Source organism: Zingiber officinale, chromosome 5A (assembly GCF_018446385.1).
Source record: "Zingiber officinale cultivar Zhangliang chromosome 5A, Zo_v1.1, whole genome shotgun sequence".
Taxonomy (NCBI): domain Eukaryota; kingdom Viridiplantae; phylum Streptophyta; class Magnoliopsida; order Zingiberales; family Zingiberaceae; genus Zingiber; species Zingiber officinale.
Window position 1 is genome coordinate 78049837 of NC_055994.1, and position 24916 is coordinate 78074752.

Consider the following 24916-nt stretch of genomic DNA (forward strand, 5'->3'; position numbering starts at 1 on the left):
TATCTGTTATTCATATTTTTTGAATTTTTTTTCAAGAGATGCACAAATAAACTAACTATTAGTATAAAAGGTTTAGGAATTTGTTGACTAGTAATTAATGTTTTATTAATTTTTGATTGAAAAACTAAAATTTAAAATATAAAATATTTTAAAGATTAACTTTGAAAAACTTAATTTTTTTGAATAATCACTATTGTATTTTGAATGAGTATAAAATTATACAGATTTTTAGGACTTGAACACTATTTCTAAATATTTTATTTTTAAAAATAACTTTCTTTACTCAAAGTATTTATTACGGTTAAAATAAAAATATTTTGTGCATAGAAATTTTTATCATACTTTAATTAATTATGATTATTATTGATAAAAATTTTCAAGATTTTTAGAAATAATAAAATTATTTTTAAATTATTTTCCTACAATCTTGGATTATTCTGTTTCACAACCCTAGAAAAAGTTTCAACAATTTTCTATTTTTTTCAAACTTTTCCTTAATATTTCTTTGATGTGATAAAAAGGGGAAAAAAAATTAGAATGATTAAGTTAAGAGGAAAGGTATAAGCTAGGAAGAGGTAAAAATTTTATATTATTTCCTTAATTTTATTGTAAAATTTATTATCAGTTATAAATGTAAATTCCTTGAATTTATTGTAAATTTATTATCTATTATAAATACAAATTTACTTATTTAAATTATTTCATTTCGGTTTAACCCTAACTTAACTTGGGTTGATGTACATAAAAAAGAAGGAGATTGTAGGTACTCTGGATTGATTTTGATGTGATCAACTGAGTTAAGTTAGACTCTGCGTGTTTCATGTTTTGTGTCTAAGTGTGCAGGAACTTAGGAATATAAAAAATCGAGCGGAAAACACAACTAGCGAGAAAGATGACATGAGGAACGAGTCAACGAGTTTAGTGCATTCGAGGGACGAGGTGATGTGGAAAATCAAGAGTACACTGACGAACTAGAAGAAACACGTGCAACGTTTCTAAGGGACGAGAAGCCGGAGAGGAAGACTGCTCGAGGAGAAGGCTGGAGTTGAGTTCAAGTGAGTTCAACTTTGAACGGTCGAATGATCACCCAAGCGACCGGACAAGTCAATACCGAGCTAATTGTGTCCAAGCGTCTAGATCAAGTCCAAGCGCTTGGATTCCAGGTGCCCGAACCAGGTCTAGGCGCCCAGAGCAGAACAGGCTAGGTCACGGAGTCGTTGCGACGAAGAGGATTAGCGCGGAGCCACATTAGCTGAATTTAAGAGCCCAGATCGTGTCTAGACGTTTGAGAGTCAATAAACGCTTATTAGAAAACCTTTACAGAATGGATCGAGGCGACCATGTCCAGGCACTCGGATTGGATCCAAGCGCTCGAGAACTGTTACATCAGTAAACAGCTAGTTTGACCAGTAGACTATAAATAGAGTCCTGATTCTTGAATTTTTATAGAACACACTCGTACGTTCAATTCTTCCTTCTATTTAATTTGTTAGTGTTTTCAACGTGTGTGAGAGGCTTCTCCGCCTATATCGAAGAAGAAATTTAATGAACTTCCATTACCTTGGATTAATAACCTTTCCGATTACAAATCAAGTAAAATCTCTCTTACTTTCTTTTTATGTTTTTACTTTTTGTTAAATTAGCCTGTGTTCCTTGTTAAGTTCCAAAAGCAAGCGAAGTGTTAACCTTGTTAACCTTTTCTATTCATCCCCCCTCTAACCGATCTACGCAGGACCAACATATTTGATTTGAAGCAATAGGATGGTGGTCTCGAGGATGAGCCTCAGACAGAATGAAATTTATGCATATTACAACTTGATGGCTACTAGTGATCGAAGAATTTTTGACCTGTTTTGGAAGAAACTATTTCATACAGAATGTCAATTGCTAAATCTGTCAGTTCTTTCGCGCATTCTGTGATCAATATCCATTCTTGTATGCCCCAAACTTACCAGCTTAAATGTGCATCTTAGTGAACTTCATTTTTGCACCATATGCACTTCCTTTTGCTCACTCAGACAATAAGTTCAGCAAGGATTGCTTGTTGCAAGAATCAGACATTCTGGAACACAGGCAAATTAAGAACTATCCATCAATCCGAACGACATGATCACAACTGAGAAAGTAAATAATCATCTGTTATGTTTCTGTGTGATCGATCTATCATCTCCAAGCTTATACACTGTTTTTTGTATCCAAGCAAGTGTAAACTGTCTCATCCTCTACTGCCTCTTTCTAATTGAATCGACTCTTTATATAGCTGTGTTCCTCTTGTGGCCGCCCATGGAGTCAGCAAAGGAGACGGATAGATCACCATAGAGATCGACGGCGCGGCGGATGTTGTTGTTGAGCTCTCGAATCAGGCCGACGTTGCGGCTGAGGTCGTCGGGGGTTTTGGAGTTGTGGTTCTGGTTGATCTCGTTGATCAGGAGCCTGTTCTGGTCCAGGATGCTCTGCACCTGCAGGAAGCTCCCCGTGACTTGGCTTCTGTTGCCGATGACAGACAAGGTATCCCTCTCCATCGTCGCCTTTTCTTCGTCGCCAAATTCCCTGCAGAAAACGAAACAATTTAATCAAATGAAAAGGAATAACGAGATCGGATCGAACAAGAATGTCTGCTGAGGAATCAGAAGAAAGCGGAAAAGCAAATTGTTAGGGTTTACTGGGGCACGAGAGATACAGATTGGGGAGAAGTATTAGCCGTGGAGCCTCCATTTCAGAAAAGCTGGTCCGTGGCTTTCTCGAAGCCTCATTTCACAGATCGGCTCGTTGAAATAATCGAGACGAGGGATCGAGGAAGGAAAATCGAAAGAAAACAGCCACCGGAGGATGGACGGAGGAGCAATAAAACCATGAAACCAAATCGCATCGAAGAGAGATCATTTTCCTGGAAAATTGGTGTCCCTGAGGCATACCTCGGGAATGCGGAGGGTGGCGGCGAGAGGAAGGAGACGATGAAGCCGCTAAAGCGTCGATGCTAGATCGAATCTGGAAGGAGAGGAAGAGATCGAGGAAAAGATTCGCCGCCGCGGCGGAGAGCAAAGGCGTGGCGTTGCCCCCAAATATTTTAATAATAATAAAAATCGGGTCGAAAGGAGAAAATCCAATTGTCCCGAGCCCTAAAACTCTGACCCTAACTCTTTCGGATCCGAAAAGATCCGGATCCGGCCCCTGGACACCACTGGGAAGCAGAGGCGGGCACGGGCTCGCCGACCGACATTGGCCGCCGCCGCCGCCGCGGTCAAAGCAGTTGTAGACCATGGCGTGTGGGAAAACCTTCCGTTATTGTCACAGCTCTTTCTCATCCCTCAGGTCCTCCCTTTTCTTTTCCTCACTCCATCGCTACCATTCCCCCGCGCAATCTTTCTCCTCCGCCGCCAGATCTACCGCTGTCGAGCACGTCGTCCTCTTCAAATTTCTCGATTTCACCGACCAATCCAAGATCGACGCCGTTATGTCCGGCGTCCGCTCCTTGGTATCCCTCGACGTTGTCGCCCACCTTACCGCCGGCCCCCTCCTCCACCGCCGATCCGCCGCCGCCGGGTTCACCCACATGCTCCACGGACGATACCGGTCCAAAGACGACCTGGCAGCCTACTCCGAGCACCCCGCTCACGTAGCCGTCGTCAAGGAGCTCGGCCTCCCAATCCTCGAAGACATCTTGGCCGTCGATTGGGTCGCTGATCTCGATGGCCCGATGGTGCCCCCGCCCGGATCGGCCATGCGGCTGACCCTCGCGAAGGCGAAGGAGGGCGCCGAGTCGGAGCTCAAGGAGATGCTTGCGAAAGCCAAGGCGTCGGCATCGGCATCGGCGCCGCCGGTCGGCACGCAGGTGAGTTTTGGGGAAAACTTCTCGCCGGCCAGGGCCAAGGGGTACGGCGTGGGGCTCCTGGCAGTCTTCCCCGGTATAGAGGAGCTTGATGCGATGGATGCGAGAGAGAAGAATACGGTGGATTCGGTGGAGGAGAAGGTTAAGCCGCTCCTGGAGAGCTCCATTGTGCTTGATTTCGTGGTGCCGCCACCTTCTACTGGTGATCTTTGATGTTTCTTCTTCGACTGCACACTACAAAGGTTCTTTCAAAACTTCATCTTTTTTGTTACAATTCATTATTTTCTTAGCAAATTCACTCGAAGAAATAGTTTGCTTTGCAGAATCTTGTTTTTGTGGGCGATATACTTAGAATTATGCTTTCATGGAAAGAAAATGTTAGAAAATTGTTCTGCAAAGGTTCATGCAAAACTTCATCTTCTTTGCTACAATTCGTTGTTTTCTTTCCAAATGCCCTCAAAGAAATAGTTTGCTTTGCAGAATTGTGTACTTGTGGCATGTGTTCTTAGAATTATGCTTTCATAAAATGAAATTGTTAGAGAATAAAGTGATTATTCTTGGAAAATTGAACAGAATATGTATTTCTACAAAGGTTCGTTCAAAACTTCATCTTCTTAGTTATAATTCATTCTTCTTTGCAAATGCCCTCAAAGAAATAGTTTGTTCTGCAGAATTATGTACTTGTGGCAGATGTACTTAGAATTATGCTTTCATGGAAGGAAATTGTTAGGGAATAAAGCCATTTCTCCTTGAAAATTGAACAGGGTATGTATTTCTACCAAGCTTCATTCAAAACTTCATCTTCTTTGTTACAATTCATTATTTTCTTTGCAAGTGCCCTCAAAGAGATAGTTTCCTTTGCAGAACTGTCTATTTGTGGCAGATGTTCTTAGAATTTGGCTTTCATGGAATGAAATTGTTAGGGAATAAAGCCATTATGCTTAGACAATGGAACAGGCTATGTATTTCTTAGTTTAGTCTATAGAATAAAATATATGGATCATTTTATAGGAATTTTGTTAGTAGATGAGGAATAAATCTACAGACAATAAAACATTCCTTCAATTAATAAACCTAGTCCTTTGAAACGCCCAAACAGGTGCTGCTCAAACAACCTGTTCCACTAGGTGCAACTCCTTCATCTGAATCGTTCCTTAACTTAATCCGCTCATTTTGCTCAGCATACCCTACCGATCCTATTCGACCAACATGATTGGTTTGTTTAGTCTCTTCATCCCACTCAATTCGATCAATTTGCTGGACTAGTTCAATTCACTCAATGTGCTAGCTTGTGGTGCTGCTTTAAAATATGTAATTTTTGGAGAGCAAATAATGTAAAACTTAGTACTATTGCAGGATTTTGTGATTCCCTTGGTATGAAGTAAGAAATAATAAGAATGGTGGTTAGATAATAACTTGGGAAATAATATTCTAGTTCATTTTTAAAATTATTTCATCAGACTAGCTATAAATCAGTGATCAACTCCAATGCACATGGTTAGCGATGGTTGGGTTTAGGTAGCGATGAAAAAGAAGAGGGTGGCGCAGAGGCTATAGAATAATGAGGTACACGACATAGGTATGAGCCACCTGGGAAGCCGAGGGAAGAAGGTTTACATGCTCCTATAACTTCTCCAATGACCCAATTAACACAACCAAAGCAGCCTAATCCAAGTATTCATTAGTTCAACTTTAATTTACTCATTACAGGGCCAAATCGAGTTCAGTTTGGACTCACGCGATCATAACCTCCGCGCCAACGTGATAGACTCAATCGAATCTTAGTTAGACCATGCTAGAATCCCAAATGTCATGAGTTGATTTGGTTTAACTTAATTGGTGGTTTAAAATTTAAAATATGAAAGTTAAATAGGATAAAATTTGACATGCTAAGATTCTTTAAGTCATTACATTATCAAATCGTGTTTGTTTCAATTATTTCAGATCTGGTACATAAAACTTATTCCAAAGAAGTCACTACTTATCGTCAGGTATTTCCATACTAATCAGAAGCTTTTTGATCTTACCTGGTACCCTGTATACTCCTTATGCACTATGTGCTGCATTTAGAACTTATTTCATTTACTTGCTGTGTTCATTATAGGGATACTTAAGAAAACTCCTAGGATTGGTTTACCGCTTTTTTTTTCCCTCTATGATTTATAATCAATAAAATTATCTTTTTCTCTTGGGGAAATTTTAGTTTGTTCTATTTCACAGAGTAACTATTTAAATAGTTTTGAGGTGACCAAATTGTAGGAATCTCCAACAATTTCAACTTCATGTCACACTCTTATTCCTCTTTATGTTAGGCTTCTGGTGGACTCATCAGAGAATCCCTCAAACCGTGTGCTAAAGGCTTCTTATTTTTCTCATTTTGCCTGATTTTTAGCAAACAATATTATCCTTCATGTCTTAAATAGAACACTATCGTTTACCATGACTGAAACTCTGTTTTTCTTTGTTCTTCTTAATCTATGTTCCTCAAGTAATCTTGGACATTCCAAACAAACCAATACAAATTAGAAGATAGATTTGCATAGAACAGGGGGAGCTAGAAGTAAATTTGCAGTGTTCTATGTGAAAGCCCTTGTATACGGTCGTAGGATTGGTCAAAATCATATTTTGACAGTTCGAGAGCTTTCGAGCATAATGATCATGATTGAATTTTGCGACTGTACAGAGGACTCTCACACAGAACTGCGTAGGAGTTTCTTTGTCTAGGACAGGAACCAAAAGCTGGGTGTCAATGTGTTGCTTGGTTGAAGACCATCATCTTCCACCCAGTTGCCGATCGTTGCTCCATCATTAGCTATTAAATCATTAAGATCCTGATAATTTCTGATGCCATCGCCTCCTTTTGATTCAAATCCAAACTTTGGAATTGGAATGCCATCGAAGTTGGTCTCTTCCCAAGCACCTAAATCAGAAGGCCATGTTTCTGTAACCATGTCCATGGCCGAAATAGAGTACTCTGGGGGGGCCAACGATGGAAGCATTAGAGGAGCATCCTGATCACAGGTGGTCTGGGTCAGGATCGACCGGGTATTCGTTGGCAGAGTCACGATGGTGGTCTCTGTCGGTGGCAGTTCAGTTTCTGCACAGCTAGTGTTTGACTTGGTTTGAGTTGAGACATTGGGGTATGATTTCTCGAACTTAGATGAGTTGCCTTGCAGCTTTTTTACTAAGGTTGTGTTCCAATAGTTCTTGATCTCGTTGTCTGTTCGCCCTGGCAATCGCCCTGCAATTAGAGACCATCTATTGGTCTCAATTGGGGAACTTTAGATCAAACACATCAACTACTAAGAAGTTCTAGAATTTTATATCCTTTGGGAAAATGTAGAAATAAAACTACAGCTAAATGGATCCCTTGGAACCTGTTCTAACAGATCGAAGTCATGTTCGAAAAGAATCAATCTGAACACCTAAAGAAAATCAAGTACAATGATTAACATGTAATCACCTATTTCCGAGGAGCTTGTGGAGTCTAATAATCAACTCCTCCTCATCGTTGGAGATGTTTCCTCTCTTGATATCAGGTCGTAGATAGTTGAGCCATCGAAGTCGGCAACTCTTTCCACAACGCTTCAACCCTGTGTGAATTCCTCAAGCAAACCAAATTCACACACATTGGTAATTCTAATGTTGGATGACTCAATACAACCTTCAAACTTTCTAGTTATCCAGAATTAGAATAGGCAGTAGCAGATCTTTAATAGGGCAATTAAAATTTAAATCAGAAAGAAACCTGTGATTTTAGGGAGAGACCTCCATTTGCCCGCCCCATGAGTTGCTATGTAAGAAACAAGCACCTTGTCTTCTTGTGGCGTCCATGCTCCCCTATTGAGCTCCTCGGTCGAAGAGCACGATTTCCTTCCCATTTCCTCCAACTCTTGAAGCGGGAATCTTAATTTAGTGAACTCTCGACTGGAAAAGAAGAGGGGTGTATAGTTCAGAGACCATGGTTTCGTATGCTATTTGAAAGGTAGCTAGGGAGAGAAGGAAATTGAAGTCCAGTGCGGAACTAAGGTAGGATACCACAGTGTTGGAGCTTTTAGATCTTTGATGCAAGCTTGTTTGGAATGGCATGCTTCTGCAGAAGATTAGGTTGTTCGCCCTTGTCATGACTTGCTCGTGTCCGCTCGGATTAATTTACTTGATATGGCGCATTCCCTTTAGCACATCCAACTGAGTTTATATTCCAGAGATTAGTTTGTCATTTAAGTTCACTTCATGCTCCTAAGTTTTTCCTCAATGATTCTGCTTAAATTGGCCTTATCGTGCCCGTTTTTTACACCTTTGCTCTTGTATGCTATACAATGACTACCACTCGTAGACTTTCTAACATCGATTCATTCTCATCTAGAAGCAGGACTCCATTTTCACCCTCGAACTCCTTCCATCAATTAGCAGGATCGTTATGCAGGACAAAAGACAGCTCTATAGACATTTGGCCTTTTGCTATCATCCATCAGTCTCCCTTTGGTAATGTATACATGCGTCGTCCTGTGCCCTTAATTGGGAGGGCATGCTGCAGTAACACTTGGGTCCTTCTCGAGTCATTCAAAGTTACTACATCGAAGCTCCCACGGACATGATGCAGTAGTAAAATATTTAGAGGAACAATAAGAGGATCGTCATCTCAAATGGGATTAATATCTTGAAATTCGACTTCTAAATGTGTCGAACCTGTGCTTTGAATTTATTCAGTAGGAAGGCAATTGAATTCCCCATCATCATCTTCAGGGAACTCTGCTCCTCCAATTAAGGGTTTGCATGGATGTTTTGTAGTAAAGAGAGATGGAAACGTCAACTTGATTTTTGTGACGTGAGGTCAACCTACTATTTTGAGTTCGATAATACTCGCTCGCTGCATTGCCAATGCTGAGAAGAAGGTTTCCTTGCCAATGTTAGGTCCAGGGTAGCCCGTTGGTACTATGCTTTCTGTGCATGCCTCGGTACATATTAAGTCATGCTTGAGTTGGATTGTGCTTGTCACTGTTAAAAATGATTAATTATTAGGTAATGTTGATTCTGAGATGATCGGTCCGGTTACATAAAAAATTTTCATCGATCATTAGGATAAATTGAAAAACGCTCACAGTATGACTATCATACAATGACCACTTCAAGATCATCACCCATCTATTTCGGTAACAAAATTATGAAAAACAATGGTTAACAATTGTTTCTAGGGCATTTTCGGTGGCTCACTTCGACCTACAAGTATAAGTATACATTGCAATATATTTTCCACAAATTATAAACATTTTAGGCATCCTTTCACAGTCACCTCCCAAGTGTTCGTTCCAGCTGATCCAAAAACACTTTGTACACTTAACCAACTTGCCAAACATAGACCGCTCGCTTAAACATGTTTGTCAAATATCAGAAACTTCCAACTGACTAACCATACATACCGATTAATCCGATTCACAAGGTTGCAAAAAAGCCAAAGAAAGAAAACAGAAAAGTGGCATGGTCACAGAAAGGCTCTGCTTGAAACAAGACTGATAATGTCGCTGCAATTCAAAGGAGATCAAACCTCGCCCCTTAGAGATGCCTTACACTTCAACACAAACCCCAGAACTAAAAGAAGCATCACAATTCCACAGGAGGACCCTCCAAACCTATGTATCCAGTATGGATCAAACCTCATGATCTTCTTGTCCATGAAGCAAGTAAGGTTGATGACAAAGACCAGAATTATGAGCACAAACGGAAGCCAAACCTGCAGGGATCCTCCTGCGCTGTGGTACTCGTCATCTAGCTCGATCGGCGTTCTCCGGTCGATGTATAATGGTGATAGCATAGCAAGAAGTACCAGTGTGATTGCAACAAGCCTCTGAGTGTAAGTAGTCCTCCCCTTCATGGTGCCTTTGGCTCAGATCATACTTAGAATTTATTCTAGTGGAGAAATCAGTCCCTGAAGATGTGTAGCTTACTTCTCTTATAGTGCGAATGATTGTTCTCGCGCAGTTTACGACATATAATTTCTATACAATTTCTGGAAAAGAGGAGAATTTATTCTGAGGTTCTAATTAATCAGATAGAGTTAAGAGAAAAGAGATTGTTCTGCATGGCCAAATGAAGTAGTGTTTGGGGGAATCAGATGCTCCAACAAGTGGTGGATGATGTTCTCAAAATCCCTAAAAGTGATCTTATGATTGACTAATTCACCCTTTACAGAGAATACTTCTCTTATAATCCACTTGAAAATCGAGAATGCTTCGCCAAGAATATACCGTTTCTACAAGACACATCAAACTCATAATGGTGTCAAAATGCATGCAATTCTAGAGATTGAAGAATTGGTTTAAAGAATGAGATATACTAAAAGAATGTCCAACACTGAAGTAGAATTTGTGTATGTATATTTGCATCAGCTAAGAGTGAGAATTACAATTCCTTCAACTTTTTGTACCTCAACACCAAACTTTCTAAAGTAGTCTTCAAAGCATTGCTAACCATTCACTAGAAAAAGATAAGTGTGGCTCACAAGTTCAGAATCACTCTCCAAAGAAGCCACTGATATGCCTGTTTACTGATAGTTTATTTGATGGAACAGGACAAGATAATTCTACGAGAACATAATTTTGTTCATATTTGACTCAAATAAGCTGCGATAAGAGCATCTGAATCAATTAAATTCAGTATAATTAATGCGTAATCGGTCTCACAGATAACCTCAAAGGTCACATTTTTAAACAATCAAGTAGATTGCAGATGAACTAGAAAAAAATGCTCAAATTCAGAAAACGAAATAACAAATCCGAAAGAATCCACAGATCAAACTTTCTCACCGTTCCTTCATTGCCCTCCGCCACAAGTACCTCCTGGTGGCCATGTTGAGAAATCCCTCTAAACCATTACAAATCGCCTGCACACAAGGAGAAAACTGAAGAAATTGCCATCAGAAAGAGGTCATAGAGGAATGCAATGAAGAAAAATCTAACCTTTCTGATGCAACGGTTTCGAGTTAATCACAAGGCAAAAGGGAACGGATCTGTCGGCAGGAGGAACGCAAGGACAAGATGGGGTCACATCATTCCCGGCGGGCACTACGCCGAGCAACCACAAAGTGAAGGCAACGGTGGAAGACGATCGATATTTTCAAAATGATGTGCCTCTTGGAATGCTCTCCCTTTTATTCTACAGACCAAATACTTGTTGCATTGAACTGGATCTTTGTATAGAACTTGAGCTCTTGTCTGTATTGACGAAACTCTGGCCGGGGTCCTTCCTCAGCTCCATCTCTCTCATTCTCTCCCTAACTCTCTCCGCCTCCTCCCACCGCCCGGCTTCCGCGTACATGTTCGCCATCAGCACGTACACCGTTGAATTCCTGCAACCCAGCCGCGGGGATAGCTCTTCGGTCACCGCCTCCGCCATCTCCAGTTCCCCATGAATTCTGCAAGCCCCCAGCAGAGCTCCCCACACCCCGATGTCAGGCTCCACCGCCATCCCCTTAATGAACTTGTATGCCTCCGCCAACCTCCCTGCACGGCCGAGGAGGTCCACCATGCAAGTGCAGTGCTCCAGTGTGGGAGTTAATCCGTACGCCCTCATCCCGTCCAAGTGCCTCAAACCCTCCTCTACCAGGCCGCCGTGACTGCACGCCGCCAGGACGGACGTGTACGTGAAGGTGTTCGGCCTCAGTCCCTGCTCGCACATTTCGTCAAACAGATTCAGGGCATCTCCGACGCGGCCGTGCGCAGCATAGGACCTGATCATGGCGCTCCAGGTGACCACGCCCTTGGGTGTGAGACTGTCGAAAACCTGCCTCGCCTCCTCGACGCTTCCGCACCGGCCGTACATGTCCACCAGCGCGTTACCGACCCTGACGTCGGCGTCGAGCCCTCTGTTCCGGGCGAACCCGTGCGCCCACCGGCCAGTCTCCAGCGCTCCCGTTGCGGCACAGGCAGAGATGAGGCTCACCAGCGTGACGCCGTTGGGCGGCACTCTTTCCGTCAGCATCGCCCGGAATAGCTTGATCGCCTTGCCACCCTCGCCGCTCTGCTCGTACATCGCGATCATGGTGTTCCAGGAAACCAAGTTCCGATCGGGCATTTCGTCGAACAGGGATCTCGCAACGCTCGTGCTCCCACATCTGGCGTACATGGCGATTAGGGCATTCGCCAACGAGGGATGCGAATCGAACCCTAATTTGATGGCGAAGCCGTGGATTGCCATCCCGGAGACTAGGGATTCCGGACCTCTCAGAGCAGGGAGAACGCTCACCATTGTGATCTCGTTGGGCGGCGTCCCGGAAGCCACCATCCGCCTGAAAACACCCAACGCTTCACCAAAGACGAAATTTTGGACGTACCCAGCGATCATGGAGGTCCAAGAGACGATGTTCCTGAAGTGCATCTCGCGGAAGACCAACTCCGCGTCGGAGACCTCCCCGTTCTGGGCGTACATGGTGACCAATGCGGTCTGCAAAAAGGGGTTCGAGGCGAAGCCGTGCCTGAGAGCGTCGCAGTGGGCCTGCACCCCTTCGCAGAAGGCGGAGGCGACCGCACAGGCGCGGACGACGAAGGGGAAGGTGAAGTGGTCCGGGGAAAGACCGGCGGCGTGCATCTGGGCGTAGAGGAAGGGGACCTCATTGCAGGGGCCGAGGTCGGCGTAGGCGCGGAGCAGGGTGTTCCACATGAAGGAGTCGCGGCGTGGCGCGGCGTCGAACAGGTTGCGGGCGTAGCGGACGGAAGGCGAGAGGGAGGCGGCGAGGGCGAGCAACTTGGTGGCGACGTGGAGGAAGAGGCCTCGTTGCTTTAGAAGAACGGCGTGGAGACATTTGAGGGCGGAGAGGGAGGAGACGGAGTGGAGGAAGGCGGCGCCGTCAGGTGCGAGGGAGGAGGGGAACGCGGCGTCTGTGTGCAGCTGAGCAAGGGTTCTAACCATGCTTCGAATTTGTGCTTTGACTTCCAGAAACAAGTCACTTGCTATGCGATGTAGGTCAGCAGCGAGACCCCAACGGGCTGGCGTGGTCCAGGCGATGTTGTCACGTATATGTCTCTCGATTGATTCCCATATTAATGGTAGTAACAGAGAGAATTTGACACTTCAGTTGATAAATCGGAAAATTATAATTAATCACTACGAGGAAAGTTTTTTTTCTCGATTTTATCGAGATTAGAACCTTTACTTATAATAACAACTCTGTTTTGTACTAACTAACTCAACCCTGCCTAGGATAAAAAATCCAATTAGATATCCAAATACATTGATACGGAGGTATGCTTCAGGACTTTGATCAACTAGATATCCAAGTATCAGCCGATTCAACACGTTGACTTTCAAAGGAGATTTTCCAACCAAGATCGACTTATTGACCTTCCAGCATCTTGGCACATGAAGGGATACAACTGTTACCAAATTAAGTGAAGAGACATAATAGTTATGGCAGCACCCTTTAACGGAATGTTCTTTACAGAAATAGGTATATGTATAAACTTACTTTGAGAGATAAAAACTCTCAATGAGCATATCAAACATACAAGATAAGGAGTTTGACGTTCTAACATGAGGTTAACTCCACAACTTCCACAATCAGCCACCAACCCACACCTATAGTCATGCATCACACGGGTACATGCCACCCATTGTGATGTTCATTCAATACAATTACATACACTCACACATCCACACCAAAGGAAACTATAACATCATCACGCAAGCAATCTTCAAACATGATGTTAGAAATAAGGAGAGTGGGGATATGAGAACATGGTCCATGTTCCCCACTATTCATAATGAAAAAGGTCCATTATGCCCCTGATTTATTTCTCTATATAAAGGGGATGCGTCCAAGGATCACGCAACAAGAATCGTGGTGCGTTGGAGACGAGAGTAAGAGGAGAACATCCAAGGCGGCGGGATTTGGTTTGTGGAATTGCGGAGGGCTTTCTGATCCTGTGATCGCTCTTCCGACGGCGAGTTTCGCCATTGCCGATTGCGGATCTGCGGGAGATCGCTGTAAGTTTTTACCGCTTTAATTAATTCCTCTTTTATGCATTTAGAATTTCTACATTGGTATCATAGCGCGTAGTTGTTTCTAAATGCATGATAAAACCGTTGAAGTCATGACCGATGTGTTACAAGAAAAGCCAAGGCCGGTGACTCTATGTCGCGGCAAAGGCTTGTCGGCGACAATGTCTCGAAAAAGGGATGTAGTCAGCGACAAAGTCGCTCGCCGGAGGACACATTGCTGCTGCTCCGATGGAGTTTGTTGCTTGCTGCCAACACATGGCTAGATCGCATTCATGTCGCGATCTTCCCCAATGGCCGACACCATAGGCTTTGAGGGAACGGAGTTTGTCTCTGATGGTTGCCGACAATAAGGTCACAGAGAGATCTGCGACTGGGTTGCAATTCGGTGATCGAATCGTTTTGCCAATGTTAGCGTTGTTGCCCAGGGGTGGAAAATCACGACGGTTTCGTGATTTTCACTAGAGCCGGCGAAGGTCGACGATGCATCAGTGGCCTGCCGGGGACTGTGTCCGTCGCGGTTGCTTGGCATGCGCTACGTGCGAGTGTGGGCAGCGTGAGAAGAAGAAAACATGCAGCGAAGAAAACGGAAGTCGTGAGGAAATGTTTGTTTTTTAAAAATCAAATAAATAAAAAAAATAAATGGTTGCTGCATGTTTTTAAATTTAAAAAAAAACGAAACGTTTTTTTTAAGCTTCTGTGTAAAAAAAAAAAATGTGTGCACCGCCGAAATATGCTAATGCATATTGTAGCATTAAGTTTAATTTGTATGCATGCGGTAATTAATTGGAAATGTGTTCAATTAATTTACCATTTATGATAAATAGTCTAGAGTAATTTTGATCCATCTAGACCCGGTTCAGGTATAAATTATTAGTTGGTTTAACCGAACCAATTTGATCCAAACCCGAAATCAATTTGAGTTGATTAATTAGACTTTGACCAAATATGATCAAATGACCAGATTTGTTCTATCGGGTCAGATTTGATAAAAACAATTAGATTTGTTCTAATTGGTCGGACTTAAACCAATGAGCATTGGTTTGATCAAACGGACCTGAGTTTGATCAATAAGTCTGAAATTGATAGAAATGAACTTAGAGAAAAAGTAACAGAACATAGGCACAAAAATCCTTGTCCAATTAGATTAGTTTTAATTATGGACATTGGACCAAGCTTAGGATATGAATCCCTAATCAACCAATCCGATGGGTCTGACCAATTAGATTAGTTCTAATTGTCGACTTAACTCCTGAAAATCGAGAAGATTTGTTTTTCTTGATTTATTATGTTGGTACTATGCCTGTATAAATTGAAATAAGCCGGTTTTGTACTGGTTAGTCGGTTTTGTACTGACTTATTTATTTTCAATTTTTCAAATGGCACAGATGATTACCACATTGACTCGTCGCGAAGTGCGACGAAATCAGCTCAGGGAGGAGATTCAGGAGATAGAGTACAACTCTGCTTATGGAGTCGACGGACACATTGGACGGCTTGATCTGTTTTGGAAACTTGAGCGAGAAGAGTTTCCAGTCCTGGACAGTTATAGGATTTGGGCTTTGATGTAATCATTGCCAGAAAATCCTAGGATAATAGCAGACTATATTTGGGGGCGTCATCAAGGGTGCGTCACATATTCTGTATTATGTGAGGAGTTGCTTCATCATATGACTGAAGAGGATCCGGAAGAGTTCGAAGAGGATCCGGAAGAGTTTGAAGAGGACCCGGAAATGATCGAGGAGGAACCAGAAGAGGATCCAATTGTGAATCCAATAGAGAACCTTGAAGCTGTCCTGCCTGTGATTACCCCAAATGAGTCCAGGCTGAGAGGGATTATTTTGGCCACTGCACTAGTGTCTGTCCTAGTGGGAGTGGTAGTTGCCTATCTAGTTTATTAGAGTTCTGTTATTTTTATTGTTGTTTTATATGAACAATAGTTAGTTCATTTCATTCATGTCAGTTAGTTATATGTTAACAATATGCAGCATAATTTTATATTAATGATATGTTCATTTATTTATGTTGTTTGCTTGACATGATGCATGATTAGTTCATGATGTATTAAATGATTAGTTCATTTAATTAAAAAAAATATGATATATTAAATGATTAGTTCATTTAATTAATGAATTCATGATATGATAAATGATTAGTTCATTTGTTGGGATGTATGTAATAGAATTGATTAATATTAATTTGATTGGTCATACGGATGATGAGTGAAAACATAGTTGTTATTTGATTTTGTAAACCAACTCAAAGTAATATTAAGTCAATCATAAATTGCATACATATGATATACACTGAATACTAAATAATTTGTTTATTTATGATAGATTATGACAACCAAAAACATAATAGCTGAACTCAACAAAAGTGAAAAATTTAATGGGGATAACTATAAGATCTGACACCTCAAGATACAATATGTACTTGAGGAACAAGAAGTTCTAGAGGCTGTAAATCAGGTTATGGAAGTACCTGTAGATGGTCCCACTGCACAACACAGACTAGATCTTGATGCCTATAAGGCATGGAAGAAAAAGGGCTCCACTACAAAGGGTATATTGATTAGTTCAATGGTAGACGACCTAGCTTTTGAATATGAGTCATATTTTACGGCTCATGAAGTCTGGGTTGTCCTTAAAGAAAAATATAGTGGAGTAAGTCTGAGCAAACTTCGCCAGCTGACAATCAAGTTTGATAGCTACAAAAAGCGTCCGAATGTATCAATGGTTCAACACCTCAGGGAGATGTCGAACATGATTCAGAAGCTTAAAACTGCTGGTCATGAGTTGGCTGATGAACAACAGGTTCAAACAGTTATTCGTTCACTTTCAGATTCTTGGGAGACCATGAAGTAGACCTTAACTCACAGTGAGAGTAACAAGACTTTCACTGACGTCTCACGCCATGTAGAATTGGAGGCGGAGAGAGTTGAATCCGCAAGGATTTCTGGACAAGCCTATGTGGCTGTAGGTTCTGCTGGATCATATGGATCCAAGAAGAGGAAATGGTTCAAGAAAGGGAAGGGAAAGAAGAAGGAAGCTGCTGTTGTGGGACAGGGCCCAATCAAGAAGATAGTCAAGAAGACTAGAAAGAAACCTAAAAACAAGTTGACTTGTTTTAACTGTGGCAAAAAGGGCCACTTTGCTCGGGAGTGCACTGAGCCGAAAAAGGTAAATCCAAGTGTGTCTTATTTTCAAGAGCATTTTGTTGCTAGTTTAGTGTTGTTAGCTGATTCTTATCCTTTGTGGATTATAGATTCAGGAGCAACCAACCATGTAGCTCGGGAACGAGTTACATTTGTTGAGTACCGTCGGGTACCAGCTGACAACAAGTGGATCTATGTGGGAAATAATGCAAGAGTTGAAGTTGAAGGAGTCGGCACTTGCAAACTCAACCTACGTGGTGGTAGAGTTTTATTTCTGCATGATGTCCTGTATGCTCCTGAAATTCGACGGAATCTTGTTTTCGTTACATGTCTTCTTGATTTAGGGTATTGTATTAATTTTTACAATTGGTCTGTTGAACTTAAGATTGACTCAGTGTCAATCAGATATGGTTTTTTAACAAATGGTTTTATGGTTCTTGATGTAGAGCCAGATGTCAATTATGCTATTGATGGTTATTTTTCAAACATTGCTTTAACTAGTGATGCAGATATAACTGATGAGGTTTGGCATGCTAGATTAGGACACATAGGACAAGAACGTATGAATCGGTTAGCTAGAGAGGGTCTATTGGGCACTCGAGCTAAGATTCAATTGTTTATATATGAGCATTGTCTTGCTAGAAAAGTAACTAGGAAACCATTTGGTAAGGCTATTAGATCTGAATCAACATTGCAGTTAATTCATTCGGACATTTGTGGTCTAATGAATGTGAATGCTAGACATGGAACTTCCTATTTCATTACATTTATTGATGATTTCTCTAGGTTCGGTCATGTATATTTGATTTCTCACAAATCTGAAGCATTAGATTGCTTCATTCGTTATATGAACGAAGTTAAGAATCAAATGGAACGTAAAGTTAAGGCTTTACGCACTGACCATGGAGGGGAGTATTTGTCTGATATGTTCAAGATAATATGTAATGATAGAGGGATTATTAGACAGTTGACAATCCCTGGAACTCCACAGCAAAATGGGGTAGCTGAAAGAAGAAATAGGACTTTTCTTGAAATGGTTAGGTCTATGATGGCGCAAGCTAATTTGTCAATCTCCTATTGGGGAGATGCATTATTAACTGCAGCCTATATACTTAACAAAGTGCCTTCAAAGTCAGTTCCATCTACCCCATATGAACGTTGGATAGGCAGAAAATCATATTTGAGTAATCTGAGACCCTAGGGGTCAGCTGCTTATGTTCATGATAGTTCTCACAAGTATGGAAACTAGGGCCTAGAGGTAAAAAATGTATCTTTATAAGATATCATGAGACCTCCAAATGTTATGTTTTCATAGGTGAGCAATTAGATGGAATCATCTCCGAAATAGACTCAAGAGATGCGACTTTTCTCGAAACAGAGTTCCCAATCAGAAGTGATGTTGATAAAAATATTCCTCTATTTGAGGAGGATGAGATATTATCAATGAGAGAGGTGTCAAAAGGGATACCTGAGTCTAGTCAACCGAGTGGGAGTGATATGCCGAGTCATGAGTTGACTTCTCAACAGCCCAACTTACGGAGAAGTGTTCGTAAGATCAAACCTAAGAAGAGGTTTGATATTGAGAATGAGGCATTGGTAACAATTCCAATTGACGACGACGGACCTCAATCCATTGAGGAAGCATTGGGATGTAGAATTAGAGAAAAATGGAAAGCTGCAATGGTTAAAGAGATGGAGTCCATGATTCAAAATCATGTTTGGGACTTAGTCGATCTTCCTCCGGGCCGAAGGGCTATTGGGAATAAATGGATTCTCAAAATAAAGAGGAAAGCAGATGGATCGATTAACAGATACAAAACTCGTTTAGTTGCAAAAGGATATACCCAATTGGAGGGTATTGACTTTGAAGAGACATTTTCTCCTGTAGTGAAATTTGTATCAATAAGAGTTATTTTGGCCTTTGTGGCACATTATGACTTGGAATTATATCAAATGGATGTAAAACCCGCTTTCCTTAATGGTGATCTTGACGAAGAAATCTATATGGTTCAACCAGAAGGTTTCATTGCTGAAGGCCAAGAGCAAAAAGTATGTAGACTTAGAAAGTTTATATATGGGCTAAAGCAAGCGTCAAGACAATGGAACATAAGATTTAACGAAGTCGTTTTATCTTATGGTTTCGAGATAATCAATGAGGATCATTGTGTTTGTAAGACCGTTAGAGTCGATAGAGGGGGGGTGAATATCGATTCGAAAATATCGAGTATAAACGCAGCGGAAAAGTAAAATAGACACAATGGTTTTATTTCGTTCGGAGCCTGTGACGACTCCTACTCGAAGGCCCGTGGTCCTTGACCACTTTCGTTGGGCAATCACTAGCAATTCGAAATGATGATTACAAAAGAACCGTACAGGGAATGCTAATGAAAACTGAAAACAAATACCGACAAAAAGGGAAAAGAACGGAGCGTAGTGTCGGAGCTTTGTTGGCGTCGCACTGAACGTCGAGCAGCAAGACCAGCAGTAGAAGAGTTCTCGGCTTGATTGATTGATACTGAAGCTCCTGCCTGAGGCTTCTTTTATATGCTGTTCCGGGCGCCTGGATTCCTTCCGGGCGCCTGGAATGTGACGTAGCTGCTCAAACCGAGATGCTCCACGTGGCGACGACTTGGCTGGATAGAATTCGCCTTCCGGGCGCCCGGACCTCCGGGCGCCCGGACCACCTTGTTCCAGAAAAACTCCCTTTTCCTGCAAAACAAAGTTAGTCCGAGGTAAATATACATCCTGTAAAACAGATTGTTAGCACAGTTAAAGTTCAACAGATGGATAAAAAGAGTATGACTTAGATTCCGTCTTTCTGAGACCGGAATCTAGTCACGATCTCGACTTAGACATCCGAAATGGATCTAAGCCTGATCGACGCCTAATGTCCCCTTCCCGGGAACGCGTCCTCACAGTCACTCCCCTCCAGTGACTTACCTTACTTACCTGCCAGACGTCCGGTCAGCCCGTCGACCCGTCTGGACTTCTCGCCAGCTATCCGGTCAGCCCGTCGACCTAGCTGGACTTCTCGCCAAGCGTCCGGTCAGCCCGTCGACCCGCTTGGTCTTCTCGCCAAGCGTCCGGTCAGCCCGTCGACCCGCTTGGACTTCTCGCCAGCTATCCGGTCAGCCCGTCGACCTAGCTGGACTTATCCTGCACACTCGATCAGAGTGTTAGATAACAACGAACCTAACTTAACCTGATTTATCATTCATCAAAACCTGAGTTAGACCGTTAGTGCTAACTGCACCAACAGTGTTTTCCTGAAAAGGGAAAAAGGAAAGTATGTCATTTTATCATTATATGTTGATGATATGCTGATAGCTAGAAATGACATAGGATATGTGAATGAAGTCAAGAAGTGGCTGTCATCACAATTTGATACAACAGATATGGGAGAAGCTGAATACATCTTAGGGGTGAAGATCATAAGAGATCGTTCTAAAGGACTTTTGGGTTTGTCACAAGAGTCTTATATAAATAAGATGTTACATCATTTCAGCATGTCTAATTGCAACACAGAACATACACCTATTGTGAAAGGTACTGTGTTGAGCAAGAGTATGTGTCCTCAAACTCCAGAGGAAATAGCTGAGATGAATAAAAAACCATATGTCAATGCTATTGGTAGTTTGATGTACACTATGTTGTGTACACGTTCCGATATCAGCTATGTTGTGGGCTTGGTCAGTCGCTTCTAGTCAAACCCAGGACCGAGACACTGGAAGGCAGTAAAAACGATATTCAGATATCTGAAGGCGACAACAGATTATTGTCTCTGTTTTCAAGGATCAGATATGAGTCTGAAAGGTTATTCAGATGCAGATTGGGCTGGAGATCTGGATGATAGAAAATCCACATCAGGCTATGCATTCTTGCATTTGTCGACTATGGAAGCTGAATATGTGGCATGTTCAGCAGCTGTGCAAGTAGTCTGGTTGAGAAGGTTTCTGAAGCATCTGAAAATTACTGAGGATAGTGGGAGTCCAGTAACTGTCTACTGTGACAGTCAAGCTGCAATAGCTTTTTCCAAGGATCCGAAATATCATAGCAAAGGCAAGCATATAGAAATTAAATATAATTTTGTAAGGGATATTGTAACTAAAAGAAAAGTCATTCTTGAGTATATCCCTACATGTGTTATGCTTGCAGATCCTTTTACTAAGTCAATGACTAAAGAGTCATTTAAAGAACATGTAAAGTCTTTGGGACTTCGTAGAATGTAACACCATTGAAATAACAATAGACTTTGTGTTTTGATTGTGTCATTTGCCATAATTTTATTCAGTGTATATATTTTATTTGTTACATTCATCTAAGATCTCGGTGAGCATGTTAGCAGGTGGAGATTGGTCCACTCACATGGGCAATCGTCTCTGTTTGTTTAGTACAAATAAGGGTAAGACCGTTACTTATTAAACAGCTTACGTAGCTGAAATTATGAAATTAGAGACAGATTCATAAGTTGAGGTCGCCTTGATAATTGTGTTAAGATGAGATCATTTATGTGTAAATAATGATCTAAGTAAATGATCCCACCATTTACTGAACCTGTTGAAAGCCAGATTAGAATTCATATGTTGAATTCAGGATTAGACATTAAGTATGTCTAGATCAATATTTGTACGATGTTAAAATTTGAAGACAACATGCACTCTTTTTAGTAAAGAGAATAACATCGTAGCATGTGATTCATACCACATATGCTATTGCGACAATAAAGGTAGTAGGAGAAAGAATCCTTGTTTCTCTACTATGTGAGACCTTTGAGATTATATGTTAATCTCAATTTTTGTCTTAGTGACTATTTAGCTGTTTACTTGAAATTTTAATCAGTGTCTGCTACTTTAGCGTGTATCCTATGGCTATGGATGATTCGGTCTATGCAGCATAACTAGGAAAGCGACTGATTAAAATGAATTGATTCTAGCTAAAAAGGAAGATTAAATATATTTACATCTTTTGTTGTTATTCACTGGTCGACCCATTTCTGTTATGTACGGAAATGAATGTGAATATAGGATATGGAACATGCTCATGACATAATGGTCATTATAAGGGATTAGAGATGTTCATATCGATGTAAATGAAAATTATTTAATCTGGGTAAATAGTAAGACATGGATATCTTCAAGATAATGGTTGTGTGTCACTTGAAGATTGGATGGATCCTGGATAAAGGCTATGTGCCATCAGGAAAGTGGCTAAGTGTCATAAAGAGTGTGTTTCTAATTTATTTGAGCAGCTAAGCAAAGTGTAACAACTTTATTAGCATTGATTGCTCAACGAGCGGCTAAGTCAAGGTGTAACAATCTTCTTAGCAACTATCACTCAGTGTGCTTGCTGTCTTACGAACCATTTTCTGTAAGTATGGATTGGATGTTCTCATATGGTCTATGTGACCAAACTCTCTAATAGTCGGTGTGACTGATTAAGTCTTTGTGACTTACCTGAATAAACTAGTCTTAGTGACTTTACCTTGGACGAGTGGGAGATGTTGGAAATGGGGAGAGTGGGGATATGGGAACATGGCCCATGTTCCCCACTACTCATAATGGAAAAGGTCCATTATGCCCCTGGTTTATTTCCTTATATAAAGGGATTGCGTACAAGGATCACGCAACAAGAATCGTGGTGCGTTGGAGACGAGAGTAAGAGAAGAACATCCAAGGCGGCAGGATTTGGTTTGTGGAATTGCGGAGGGCTTTCCGATGCTGTGATCGCTCTTCCGACAACGAGTTTCGCCATTGCCGATTGCGGATTTGCAAGAGATCGCTGTAAATTTTTACTGCTTTAATTAATTTCTCTTTCATACATTTAGAATTTTTACACATGATGTATCTCTCAAAAAAGCAGCAAAAACTGGACCTCACAAATCAGCCAAAACCCGGAACTCATACATACAAGACTTGCAACTTGAGTATTGCATCAAGCTTAGATCCACAAATCGATGCACATGAATCTAAATTTTTTCAAAATATCCTATCAACATCCGGAGCTATCCCCTCCATGCAGCATCTATTACGAGTTTCCCATACAAAGTAGATTGTGCTAGATGCATCAAGATATCCGGCTTTCATCTTACGACTACCACCTTTGTAATGCTCCTCAAAAATCTGATAAAACTCACCAAATAAATCAAAATCATAACCAATATCCTTCACCTTGACCCAAAGAGTACAAGCTATGGGACATTCAAATTGATTCCTCTTGATGCCGGCATAGCATACATGCTTTGTTTGGTTCGTAAACATAGTGAAGCATTGATTTAGGGAGAGTAACTCATAGATTTTTTTTTGACTTTTAGTAGAAGGTTAGATCCAATAACAAGTGATATGGCTGATTGATATTGCACATTATCATTTAAATATTATTTGTTTTTTATATATATAATCTAAATATTTAATTAACTGCTTAAATACCCCAGATATTGTTGTTATTCTTTTATATAGTCATATTTGAAATTTAAACTATATTCTTTATATATTTTTTTTAAGTATATCATATGTGTTTTTTAAAAAAAAATTATATTATATCTCTTTCTAATAATATAGAGAAATTCAAAGTGATAAAAAAAATAATTTTTAAAGCACAGGTAATTTATAAATTAGAAAAGTTCACTACCTATAAACTTGTCATTGATTTGTTTATCAAAATTATTTTTAAAAATATTTTTTTAATATATCTCTATAATAAGTTCTAAAATTCGTTAGTAGGATAACCACAGTAGGGATTCTCTAATCCGTAAATTGTGGACCAATGGATAGTCCACTGATGAGAACTTTTGATTTGGATGGACCGCATCTTTAAATAGGTGGGGTCTATCCAAATCAAAAGTCCTCATATAGTGGATCATCCCCTGATCCACAATTTACGGACTAAAGGATCTGCTCTCGGATAACCAATGCCTAGGCCATCTAAAAACAAGATTAGATGTGGCTAAACAAATTCTACAATATTAACATCATACTCATTAGTCTCATTTATAAAATTTAGTCAATACTGCTGAGAGAACTTGAAATGATCAAAATTAAAAATAAAATAATAATCTTAATCTCATTAATTATTTTTTAAATTATCAATTTGATCCTATAAAATTTTTTCATCAATTATTAGAATAAATCAGGAAACATATGCCGTGACAAATTTAGAAATTCATTATCCTTTAAATACGTCTCAATTGAAAAAATAAATCTTATAAATATGTTATAATTATGATTCAAATTATAAATATTTAAATGACAACATCAATTTAACAACAAAGCGTTACCTAAATAACTCGTACAAAAAAAAAAAGACACAATGGGAATTTGGAAAGTACACCGACCACAACTATTAGCTTATTTCGGAACAAATGATGGTCTAGTGCTCTAATACCAGAAGCGGGCACGATATCACTTCAATTGCTCTATCAAATTATATATTAAGGTCATCAATAAAGGGAAAAATTTTAAATGACATTTAAGCAAAAGAAAAACATAGTGTCCGATCGAGACGTGCTAAAGTGAATAGTATTCATGATTTTTTTTATATTTTTTATAAAAAATTATCAGAGATAAATATAGTGAAAAATAAGTAGAAGAAAAAAAATTAATACTGACTCTTTTGATTTTATTTAGTTCGGAATTTTGATGACTCATATTCTAAAATTTACATTTGTTGAGTGTTTATTTTGGGCACTTTACTATCAATCAGGAATATTACAAAACTGAGTACATCAGATTTATACTTAAAGTACTACAACTGAAAGTTATACCGACAATAACGGTGTTGAAATTGAGAGCTTCTAGTTGTCGGAATAGCGTTACGACTTCGTTGGATTATCTTTTTAGCAGCGCACAAGAAAAAGATCACGAAGATGAGTTGTTTTTCATACTCTGCTCGTGAAGGCGCATTCAACCTCATTGAAGGCGCCTCCAGCTCGGATCCTTATCTCC

The 24916-nt window shown here is 40.6% G+C and overlaps 4 protein-coding genes across 20 annotated transcripts; 1 reads left to right on the forward strand and 3 right to left on the reverse strand.

Annotated features, from left to right (window-relative positions):
• Nucleotides 1–1826: 1826 nt before the first annotated feature.
• Nucleotides 1827–3276, reverse strand: LOC121980669. Its single transcript, XM_042532810.1, has 2 exons — nucleotides 2916–3276; nucleotides 1827–2550 (listed from the first exon to the last, which is right to left on the reverse strand). The coding sequence occupies exons 1-2, from the start codon at nucleotides 3259–3261 to the stop codon at nucleotides 2426–2428; spliced, it is 471 nt and encodes a 156-aa protein (XP_042388744.1). The 5' UTR covers nucleotides 3262–3276; the 3' UTR covers nucleotides 1827–2425.
• Nucleotides 3260–8570, forward strand: LOC121980667 (stress-response A/B barrel domain-containing protein UP3-like). Of its 15 annotated transcripts, XR_006111643.1 has the most exons (5): nucleotides 3260–4071; nucleotides 4153–4228; nucleotides 4310–4421; nucleotides 4501–4594; nucleotides 8196–8570. XR_006111643.1 is itself a non-coding variant. In XM_042532808.1 (2 exons), exon 1 carries the CDS (start codon nucleotides 3260–3262, stop codon nucleotides 4040–4042), a length of 783 nt encoding a protein of 260 aa, XP_042388742.1. In that variant the 3' UTR covers nucleotides 4043–4071; nucleotides 8196–8570. The 15 variants fall into 15 exon arrangements, 4 of the variants coding, with proteins under 4 accessions (XP_042388742.1, XP_042388743.1, XP_042388739.1 ...); XR_006111637.1 differs by adding an exon at nucleotides 5774–5820 and having other exon boundaries at nucleotides 3260–4421; XR_006111638.1 differs by adding an exon at nucleotides 5774–5820 and having other exon boundaries at nucleotides 3260–4421; nucleotides 8202–8570.
• LOC121980666 (transcription factor MYB1-like) lies at nucleotides 5815–7711 on the reverse strand. The gene is made up of 3 exons (XM_042532804.1): nucleotides 7578–7711; nucleotides 7293–7422; nucleotides 5815–7087 (listed from the first exon to the last, which is right to left on the reverse strand). Exons 1-3 carry the CDS (start codon nucleotides 7708–7710, stop codon nucleotides 6550–6552), a joined length of 801 nt encoding a protein of 266 aa, XP_042388738.1. The 5' UTR covers nucleotide 7711; the 3' UTR covers nucleotides 5815–6549.
• A 477-nt stretch (nucleotides 8571–9047) lies between the features above and the next one.
• On the reverse strand, nucleotides 9048–12829 carry LOC121980665 (pentatricopeptide repeat-containing protein At3g12770-like). 3 transcript variants are annotated; one of them, XM_042532802.1, is made up of 3 exons: nucleotides 10786–12829; nucleotides 10633–10727; nucleotides 9750–9836 (listed from the first exon to the last, which is right to left on the reverse strand). In XM_042532802.1, the coding sequence occupies exon 1, from the start codon at nucleotides 12731–12733 to the stop codon at nucleotides 10982–10984; it is 1752 nt and encodes a 583-aa protein (XP_042388736.1). In that variant the 5' UTR covers nucleotides 12734–12829; the 3' UTR covers nucleotides 9750–9836; nucleotides 10633–10727; nucleotides 10786–10981. The 3 variants fall into 3 exon arrangements, with proteins under 3 accessions (XP_042388735.1, XP_042388736.1, XP_042388737.1); XM_042532803.1 differs by having other exon boundaries at nucleotides 9757–9836; nucleotides 10633–10709; XM_042532801.1 differs by having other exon boundaries at nucleotides 9048–10727.
• Nucleotides 12830–24916: the final 12087 nt, after the last annotated feature.